Here is an 11176-nt window from a genome sequence, read left to right as displayed (position 1 = left end):
TGTTGCCTCTGGAATTGACCAAGGGCTCAGCTAGTCTCTTGTGCTTGTCCAGGTCTCGTCCCCACATCGTCCTTGTTTTCCACAGGTAGAATGAAGACTTTTTAAAAAATATTACATAAATGATTACATAAAGTGGTGTACAATGGCAGTGGTTCCCAATCTAGGGTATGCGGACCGCGAAAGTGAAAAATTGAATATTTTTTCAACTCCTGAAATGTATAATAATAATAATAATAATAATAATAATAAATAATAATAATAATAATAATAATAATAATAATAATAATAATTAAAAATATACATCACTGATTCTCTATCTCCTAGTGTCGGTGTTATCGATACTTAGCTGCTTGCACATCTTTATTTACATCATTAGCTTAATTTCAAATGCTATATATTTACTTACACTTACTTTGTGCAGCGATATGCAAATATTAAATGTACTACGTTGTATTGGGTATCCCGGTATGGTAATAATCACTCCTGATTGGCTGGGGTCCTCGACTGGGACTCATCATATCTGGGGGTCATTGGTATGGTCTAGTTTGGGAACCACTGTACTATAGGACCTTTAAATGCTCGGGTTCCGGAGTCCTTGTTAGAAAGATACCGAAAGATATGCGCCGGTACACTTTATTATCTCCACGTGGTTAGCTGTTTATTACAGCATAACAGAATATAGAATTTATGCCAAAGTCCAAGCGCTGAGACCTACGAGTTCATTCGGCGCTGAAAGGAAGAAGGTTTGAAAGGTGTAACAGGAGGAAAACCTCGCAGTTGCACTGTGGTTCGATTGTTAAAAGAGGGCGGAGAGTAAGATGGAAGAAAGAGAATATGAATGGAGGCGCAGTAAAAGGTATGAAGGAGGATGCAGCCCAGGGAACGAAAGGAATGTCTGCAGAGAAACCTTAAGTTGTCGAGGTATCCGATGCAGTTTCTTCTACTACTACTACTACTACTACTACTACTACTACACACACAAACTCTCAAACACTTGGAATGAGCCTCGTCTGATTTAGGATAAACTCGTCATTCATCCCATACCTTAACTGCTAACATATACGTTACTACCAAACTAATATTCCTCCACAAATAAAAGTTAACATACTAATCTTTTTATTTCTGGTATGATTTTGCAGGGGAGTACATTGGCTCCAGTAAAAGAACCAGATCTCCTACTAAAATAAATAAAAGAAGAAGAAGAGGAAGAAGGAGAAAAAGAACACTCGCACGCGCTGACTAACAACAGCACAAAGATGAAAACTTTCTCCTAACTTCACTGGAAAGGGTAACTTGCTCGTACATGGGAATATTTATTTGTAATACGTTAAACGGCCAACGCAAAGTACGTACGCATAGAAAAGAATTATATAAGCAAAAATGTACGATACGTGTCAAAAATGCAATAAACACGACGTGAGAAAGTTTTAATTTTTTAGTTATTTAAACTGTGCACATTTTCGCATGGAATGAGATAAAAAAGTAGATAATCTAAGAGATAAGTAATAAATATAAACAAATACTATTATAAATAAAAAACAGATTTAACAAAATGCGACTTTAAACATAATAAAATGGTGTGTACAATAAATTACAGTGTTAATTAATTTTCAATAAAACAAATGTACAAATGAACGAAAATGTGAGCGGAAGCTGATAAAAACTATCAAATGAATAATATAAAAGTAAACTCCGCGTTTCTCTATTAAGACGTCACATTTCATTCAAACTCACCTTCTAAAGAACGTGGGTTTGGGAACTGGAAGACCCGTCGACTTTCGGAGGAGGTGTAGGAAGTGCTCTTTCACTACATCTTCAGAGAGCTCCTCCATCAAGATGGCTTCATTTCCCATTACATTCGCTTGAAGCACGTTCGTCCGTTGCTCTAAACTCCGTATTAGTACTACTCCGTAAAGCCATTCCTGTCATGCCATTGGTAATTGTAATTCAACTTCTTCGAACCTGGTCTTAGTCTTACCAAGGGTTTTGTTGTCATTTGTTTTAATCTTTATATATATTGTCAACAGGAGGAACAGAAGCACTGAAATGATAACTACAGTTAAACGATAATCATAATTGCTTAAGTGGAAGCAGAGACTTACCATTTCCTTCGGGAGGTTGAAGGTCTTCCAAAGCAATACCATGGACAGCGGGTTGGTACTTCCCCACCATGGCTCTGACCATCCCATCTGGACTTTATTAGACGCAGTCACCTCAACATTCTAATCTCAGAAGGAAGGGAAAAAGATATTCTTGGTAAACCTTAAAGAATTATCAATAGAGAGAAATAAGCCGAAGTTTAAGGTCTGATTTTGTGTTACTTCATTCAAATAATGCATGAAGAAAAATAGGTAGGTCTAATGTGAATTTCAAGATATAACAAGTGACACAGACTGATCTAAACTGTCTTTCGAGCTCCTTTGCCCTAAGAACTGGTATGGAAAATACGAGTAACTAGAATCAAATACAAACTTTAATGGGACAGAAGAATTTATTTTTTCTTATTAAAGACTGTAAATACACGATCTATAGGCCTTGCGTACGTTTAGATCACTAGTGAACGTAACCGGCAGAGGAGGCTGGAAAAGGGCTCGATGGTCCTCTTTCAAATAACCATCATTAACGGTTACGATTATATGCCGGGCTAAAAACGACTTCCGACCATTATTGGTCACTAGTAGAACTCGTCCACCGTCGTCCCAGAAGATTTTGTTCACGGGAGTAGACGTTCGGATGATTCCTTCCGGGATAGGCGTCTGAAATGTTCCAATAATGTTGAGATTAGTCCATCTCGTTTGGCTTAAGGGTTTTGCTTTCATGTGGTTTATCTTTTTCATAATCTAGATTGCATGGAATATTTAATTTATAAATCTGAGGCTTCTGCTGAGCAGTGAACAGTTTATTATTAATATGAAAAAGTAAACTGCGGTTTTTCTAAACTGAGTTCAGAAGACAGATAATCTTGTGAACGTAGCTCTCGCTGTTTCCACACATGAAAATGGCTTGGTGAAATACGATGCTTTAGAAAGTAAGTTACTGTAATGAACATGATGTATGCTTCAAGAAATTGATGTGACATTAATAACGAAAGCATCACATATCCCAGCGTAAAATAAGCATTGCCAGGGTGATTTTCCGAGTTTCCGGTCGCGATCTGTTATAATATACCGAGCTTCAATACTCTTACCGTTAAATGAGTGATGAGAGCGTCGAATCCATTTTTCCAGTGGTGGGACTCTCCCAAGGATACGTAACTGAGCATGTCTCCCACTGCAGGGTAAGTCCAGTTTCCAGTGCCAATTTTGACGTTTGTAATCTGAAAAAAGGGAAGATAATATTGGTAAGTGATGCGCATGCGTAAAGGATTTGATACATTCCGCGGAATACAATTAAGTATAAGTATTTTTGTTGATACACAGCAGCAGGATGAGGTGACATATAATTGATTGTAAACGGCAAGGGAAAATAGGAGTATTACACGCCAGCACTAATGAAGGAAAATATGGGTCATCTACATTGAATGCTGAGGAATCAATGATCAAGTCGACCGCAAGATTTCTAGCTCAAAATTCTCGGCGATATTTATAGTACCATGTAGGTCGACCCTCAATCACACGGTAGGCTACCAGTGGGTCAATACTACTTATACTTAAATGTTGTTTGTCAGTAGTATGTACCTTTACCAAAACTACATAAAAAGTTCACACCACTTATAGCGAGACGCTCACCATAATAGCTTTCTGTCTGCTAACGTGCCTTGTATAGCAAACGCCGTATAGTTACATATATATTAAGCTACACACAAGTAGGACCTATACTGCCCCGGTATGGCCAGCAAAAAACTCTTCGGACTTACTGCCAAGCACATTCAAGTTAAAATCAACACCTTCAATAAAATCTTGCATAAAATTTTAATTAAAACCTTAGTCGCCCTTTGAACTTGAAAATATATTTTTCTTATGTTATCATATGTGCTTTGAACTTTACATACGTTCTTTGTGTTTGTAAGTGACTTAACCAACTGAACCTTACCTAACCTAACCTAGGATACCAATTCCTTGCCTTAGTTCATTATATTAGTTCGAAAACATAATATGAATGAGAGCTATCAGTGGGATTAGGGTCCTCGCATTTTGCTCGTTTCGTGTTTTCCTCCACCCAAATACTCCCATCTCACACTGTGACCCCTCTACTTGTAAAATTTAAGGGTAGGGTCCATCATCTCTAAAAGTACCCATTTGCGAACGAAAACATTAAAACACGTAAATATTTTCAAGTCCACAAAACAATAACGTATTAGAGTTAGAATGTTGCTAGATTACAACACAGAGGTCCTTGATAGTACTGCTACGTACTGGATGGTTTCTAAACTATTTACATAGAGACACCCTGACCTGTGACCAAAGCTGGATTTTGACGGAAATTCGACTGCTAAACGGGCAATGAAGTAACTAGAGAGTTATTCACCTTTAAACCCAAAAGGATAACTTCTTTCATACTTATAAACACCTCTATGTTGAGAAATACAGGATTTGTTTCACCATTTTATTATTTTATACTAATCTCTGTGTTGATATGCTGAATGTGTTCACCAAAAATGTGGTTTAGCAGGATATATTTGTGGCAGCCTGTTGGAGGTGCTGTAAATGGTTGACATTGGTTGCACTATTTGTTGACAAATCTGGGTAAAGGTTTATACTTTGTGTTATATCTAATTAAGAAACATCTTGAATTTTTCGGGGTTGCCATTGTCGCAGAAACGGATAATAGACATGAATTAAAATAAACATTTTGAAGTAGCATAAAGTAAAGTTAAACTAAAAAATGAGTAAAGTAAACAAGGGAATAAAGATTTGCGCCTCACATAAATAGTGTAGTTTGCCCGCAACTGTGTTTGTGGGGGATGAGCGCTTAGGAACCAGGAATCAGCCATATAAGTAGATCCGTGGTATCGGAAAGATTTTGTCAGACTTGAAAAGTCGACGTATATTTGACCATTATTATTATTATTATTATTATTATTATTATTATTATTATTATTATTATTATTATAGTTGTTGTTATGCACACAGTAAACATGGAAGGTCTACACGTTGAAAAAATACTGGTAAGAAGCAGGGTATAACGCGGATGAAATTAAACGACAACGGTCAGCTATAATACACCGGAGCGCACATACAAAGGTAAACAATATGCCTGAGTATAAAGATGTAAATTAGGCACGGGCATATGACGTCCCAACAAAAACATCATGACAGAGCATGCTAAGCCTAAGGCAACATAAAGTTCTCTTACGGTATTTGGTGTTAATTACCTTTTCCAGAGTGTGGAGCCATGCCTTCCCTTCGTCACTGTCCCAACCTTCGTGCCTTTCTCGGAACCTAACCAAGGAGAGAAATTGACACACTGTGATCGACTGAAGAGACCGAATTTTGGTTCAAATACTGCAACTTTAAAACTTTTCTGCGGATAACGTTCTTACTGATATATGGAGGTCATAGGCCTACTAGAAAGACTGAAACTTTTGCTGATTATATTAATAGGCCTATTTATTTTAACGAAAGGATTTTTGTGGACTCGGCTTATGACTCGATGCCAATTAAGCATAACATTGGTAATGCTGTTGTGTGAGTTATTCAATGTTCAATTAAAATTTCACGTTTTATTCTTTTAAAAATAAGCAATCACTAATATTCCAAAATCTACGTAGTAATTCAAAAGCAGAAGGTAACTACGGATAGTGCTGTCAGTGCACGTTACGCGATGAACAGGTAGGTATTGCTTAAGGTTCTTTGCAGCGTCCCTTCGGCCCCTAGGTGCAACTTTTTTCATTCCCTTTTCTGTACCTCCGTTCATATTCTCTTTCTTCCATCTGACTTTCCACCCTCTCTAACAATTGTTTCACTGCAACTGCGAGATTTTCCTCTCTGTACACCTTTCAGACCCTCTTACTTTCTGTTTCCTTTTCAACGCTGAATGACCTCGTAGGTCCAATCCAGTCCACAATGCAGCTCAGATTGTTTTCATTGGTATGGGTGAACCAGGAGTCAATGTAAATTTATTTCGTGTCCTTTTATAAGATGGAATCGTCCAGAGGATTTAGACTATTTAAATGAATAAGGATGCCAGAAAGGAAAAGTAAGATTCCAGGACGCCAGAAAAACCCGGGATAGACCTGAAATATTAACGCGCAATTAATAGTTAGCTTTATTAACCCGAAATATTTTCCTGATGTTAATCATCATGTTTTATTTATGTGGAATTAATAATCAGCTTCATTTACATGAAGTATATTGATATATTAAGATTGAACCTCGTCGTATCACCTGAGTATATGAATTTGATTTTATCGCCTGTATAAACTGCCCGTAATATCAAGTCCAATTTTAATAGATTAATGGATCCCACTAATGAAATCTGTGACCTGTTTACATACTAAAAGACTGTAGCCACACAAGCAATGGTATGGCGCGGAAGAAACAGATTAATGACAAGTAAAAATAAACAACAAGGACAGAATACTTATACTTTCACCTCTCAGTTAGGATGTCTCCGACGCTCCGGTTTTCATGTTGCAAAAGGAAGCCTTCGCTTTCAAGTTCGGCCAGGAGGCCCTTCAGAACATCGTAAAGGCTCCCATCCTCAGCGTGCCCTTCGGTGCTCACGACCCTGGTGTCTGGGATAGATAAGAACAGTCTGTCTTGGAAAATTGGAAAACTATCTTTGAAGGATAAGAACTTTGTTAAAAACATTTTTTTGGAAGGCAAGTTCTATCTCGAAGAGAACGCTCCCAACCACAGAGCTATGAATAACAACCGATCGCGTTTTTGGTTGGTGTATATTTACAGAGGATTTCGTGAACGCTACCAGAAGCAAAGAAACATCTATCTATCTGTTTATCTGTATTATATAATATTCACCCCATTTAGGCTCCGGGAGATCAGGTGTTAACTCCCCCATTTCTAGCGCCAGTTGATAAAGAGGATTCAACGGGCCCCCTTCGATCCATTCGGGTCCGTCTTCTGTTAATGGATCACCTGGGAGAAGGAAAGAAGACGCCATTATCCACTGAATAACGTTGCCAACATTCAGAACGGTTATGGTACGAAAGGAAAAGGCAGTAAAATAAAAACCTATTTAAGGGTTATTTCTTTGTGCAATGATTATAGTTTGTGTCATTAATATCCATTCGGTTAAGCAAAAGTATAATAAACTAAAATGTCAAGAACACATTATGAAATGTACGCGAGAAGGATATATATAGTATATATATATATATATATGATATATATATATATATATATATATATATATATATATATATTCATTGAATAGAATGGCTTTTTCACTGTTTACCAGCTTTTTTTAAATTGATTCATATTTTCTAATTATTTTCTTCACTTCATTGTTCAGGTTACTAATAGACACATAATGGGGTTCTTCCATTTACTCCAGTATTTTTACAAAAACGTGACAGCTGTTTCGTCAACCTATACGTATTGACGTTATCAAGCGTACTGATACAAATATGTTGTTGTTGTTTTTGATTTAGCTGACCTTGTGTCAGCACGGGCTCTTGCTTACAGAGCAGCCCGTAAGATACAAATATGAGCCTACATGCATTTTTTGACGTCATGAGGACGGAAAGGTAGTACAATTGCCAGTTACCTAGTTTTAAATATTTACAAAAGACTATAGTGAAACATAGAATAAGACAAATAAATAAATATGTTAACAACAGAAATTATATCAAAAGTTGAAAGTAAGTTATCATGTACACATTTTACATAAATATATATTAATTACATATATGTTTAATTAACTAAATGTCAGTGTGCGCTCCTGTCCGCGTGTGGTGGTAGGTCTTGTTCTATGCGGTTGAAAGGCTGCCTCCTACACGAGGGCAAAGATCGGTCGCCTCGGGTGGATGTTAAGGTTGGGGCGTTGCATGGCGATGCGACGGCTTCGATATCAATAAACGATTGTAGTTGCCTTCCTTGTGTATTATTTTGGTGTTTGTGAGAAGTTCTTGTAAGGATTGGTTTTTTATGTGGGTATCCACAAAGTGCTGGTGAATAGCGCCTTGGTTTCTGTGGGCCTGCATGCGACGTTTGAGTGTAGTGGTTGTGTGTCCGATATAGCATTTTTGGGGGGACTGACATTGCTCGTCAGCACAGACAAACTTGTATATATCAGATTCAACCTCTTTCTCCGTCGATGGAGCCGTACTATTTTTCATTACCAGTGAGGCCGTAAGGTTTGGCTTGCAGTAAATTCTTTGCTGTTATTTTGTTATTAATGGTGCTAGGGGGGTGGTTCCTCTTCGCAGATACCAAGGAGGGCTTTCCTTTCGTCTCCGTGGTGTTTGTTGTATGATATCTGATGGTATATCACTATTTCTTGTCTTTGTCTTGTGTGTTGTCCCTCGGGGTCGGGTTATGGAAAGCCCTTAATAACTCTTTTTGACAACAATTGCTGGATTCATGTTCATCTGGGTAGCCCGTTTGATTTGGAGCGAAGCTGTTGAACTCTGTTGATTTCTTCGTTCGTCCTCTTTCCACGTCGAACAGTGTGTTAAGGCACAGTTTATGTATGCATTTACCACAGACGTTTATATGCATCAGGGCATTCTCCTCTAGCATTTAAGCATCTCCCAGCATCTGTCTTTTTAGTGTATACGGTGGTATTGTATTTGTTGTTTTTCTGGGTCACAAGTACGTCCAAGAAGGGGGAGCATTTTCTCATCACTTTTTTCTACCGTAAAATTTAATGTAGAATTTGCTCGGAGTTTATTCACTAATTCATCTATGTCATTTTCGCCCTTTGTTGCGATAAAGATATCATCAATATATCTGCTATAGATTCTGGGTTTGGGTGTTCTTCAAAAGTGACCTCTTCTGTGTGTGCCATGTATGCGTTTGCAAAAAGAACCCCAGGGGTGAACCATTGCTACGCCGTCCTTTTGCCGATATATTGCCCGATATGTGAGAGGAATTGGGCTTCCTTCGTACATGCTTCCGCATCTCTTTTAAGATCTTTTCGGGTATCGGTAATGGTGGTTTTTCAGAGCGGTATATCTTGTTCATGATGATTTGTATTGTTTCATCCACTGGTACGTTAGTAAATAAACTTTCGACGGCCAGAGATGCTATGTCCTCGTCGGGTGTGGTGTCTTGCAGTAGATCGATGAATTCCGTCGATGATTTTAGCGAAAACGTTGAAGGAATGTACGGCGTTATAATTTCGTTCAATTTCTTAGCCACTTTATACATGGGGGATGTCATTTGGGATATAATGGGCCGTAATGGGTTTCCCTGTTTGTGGATCTTGACTGTGCCATAGCAGTATCCGGGTGCAAAGTCCTCCGATGATTTTGGAAGCTTACTGTTCTCTGTTCTTTTGTTTCGCTTTTTCTGTAGTCTCATCATCTCCTTTTTGAGGTCATTTGTTGGGTCTTTTTTAAGTGCTGAAAACTTATTCTTATCACTTAGTATATTATCCATTTTGGTGTCGTATTTATCTCTATTCATTATGACGTACACTGCGGTTTTATCTCCTTTACGTATTATTATGGTTTCGTTTTCTCTCAATTCTTTTGCCGCATTCTTTAGCTGTGGACTGACTATGCGACTAAAGTAGTTACCACGTGTTCTATTGGCCTCACCCAGTAATTCAGCGATGCACTCTTGTTTAAGTTCGATTTTGCGTTCTTCTTTCAGTCGCAGTAGTTTATCGATTAATACTTCTGTATTAATTCTCTTGGATTCAGGGTGTGGTTTTCGTATGTAATGGCAGTTTAAGCCTAGATTTAGTAACTGCTTTTGGTGTTCATTCAACTCTATTCCTGATAGGTTAATATACCCGGCTTTTTTTTCTCTCGTTTCTCACTGGTCCACCGTTTAATATCAGAAGCCTTTTTGCTATGCCTTGCACTGACTATTTCGAATGCTTTTCTATTTCTCTTTCCACTTGTTGCACAGCACATTGGGTCTCTGTGGTAGTAGTATTACAGAATTCACTCCACTTTGTTGCTCTTTCTTCTTGCACTTTGGTGATCTGCTGATTCTTCCATTCGTCGTCGGAGGCATTTTTCCACCTCGTTCCAACTCGACCGTGCCCGGCCATTATATTCAATACTTCTAGGGCACAATTTTTCACGGATACAACATTCATTGAATAGAATGGCTTTTTCACTGTTTACCAGCTTTTTTGAAATTGATTCATATTTTTCTAATTATTTTCTTCACTTCATTGTTCAGGTTACTAATGGACACATAATGGGGGTCTTCCATTTACTCCAGTATTTTTACAAAAACACGACAGCTGTTTCGTCAACCTATACGTATTGACGTTATCAAGCGTACTGATACAAATATGAGCCTACATGCATTTTGTGACGTCATGAGGACGGAAAGGTAGTACAATTGCTAGATACCTAGTTTTAAATATTTACAAAAGATTATAGTGAAACATAAAATAAGACAAATAAATAAATATGTTAACAACAGAAATTATATCAAAAGTTGAAAGTAAGTTATCATATACACATTTTACATAAATATATTAATTACATATATGTTTAATATTAACTAAATGTCAGTGTGCGCTCCTGTCGCGTGTGGTGTGGTCGGTGTTCGTCTTGTTCCACGCGGTTGAAGGGCTGCCTCCTACACGAGGGCAAAGATCGGTCTGCCTCGCGTTGGATGTTAAGGTTGGGGCGTTGCATGGCGATGCTGACGGCTTCTGATATCAATAAACGATTGTAGTTGCCTTCCTTGTGTATTATTTTGGTGTTTGTGAGAAGTTCTTGTAAGGATGGTTTTTTTTTTGTGGGTATCCACAAAGTGCTGGTGAATAGCGCCTTGGTTTCTGTAGGCCTGCATGCAACGTTTGAGTGTAGTGGTTGTGTGTCCGATATAGCATTTTTGGGGGACTGACATTGCTCGTCAGCACAGACAAAAAACTTGTATATATATCAGATTCAACCTCTTTCTCCGTCGATGGAGCCGTACTATTTTCACTACCAGTGAGGCCGTATGGTTTGGCTTGCAGTAAATTCTTGCTGTTATTTTGTTATATGGTGCTAGGGGGAGGGGGGTGGTTCCTCTTCGCAGTATACCAAGGAGGGCTTTCCTTTCGTCTTCGTGGTGTTTGTTTTTATGATATCTGATGGTAT

At 38.1% G+C, this 11176-nt stretch overlaps 1 protein-coding gene across 1 annotated transcript in view; it reads right to left on the bottom strand.

Annotated features, from left to right (window-relative positions):
• Positions 1-11176, bottom strand: part of LOC135214764 (spermine oxidase-like) — a 28253-nt gene that overhangs the window by 10601 nt on the left and 6476 nt on the right. Inside the window, exons 4-11 of the mRNA XM_064249121.1 lie at positions 6921-7037; positions 6535-6676; positions 5315-5381; positions 3188-3316; positions 2544-2756; positions 2103-2222; positions 1735-1922; positions 1-71 (exon numbers count right to left, since the gene is read on the bottom strand). The exon at positions 1-71 is cut by the window's left edge and continues 2 nt beyond it. Of these exons, the coding sequence (XP_064105191.1) occupies positions 1-71; positions 1735-1922; positions 2103-2222; positions 2544-2756; positions 3188-3316; positions 5315-5381; positions 6535-6676; positions 6921-7037 (1047 nt within the window). The remainder of the gene's footprint in view (positions 72-1734; positions 1923-2102; positions 2223-2543; positions 2757-3187; positions 3317-5314; positions 5382-6534; positions 6677-6920; positions 7038-11176) is intronic.

The sequence above is a fragment of the Macrobrachium nipponense genome, chromosome 46, assembly GCF_015104395.2.
Source record: "Macrobrachium nipponense isolate FS-2020 chromosome 46, ASM1510439v2, whole genome shotgun sequence".
Lineage (NCBI taxonomy): Eukaryota > Metazoa > Arthropoda > Malacostraca > Decapoda > Palaemonidae > Macrobrachium > Macrobrachium nipponense.
The sequence above is the reverse complement of the archived record's forward strand: the minus strand, read 5'-3'. Positions and strand labels throughout refer to the sequence as shown.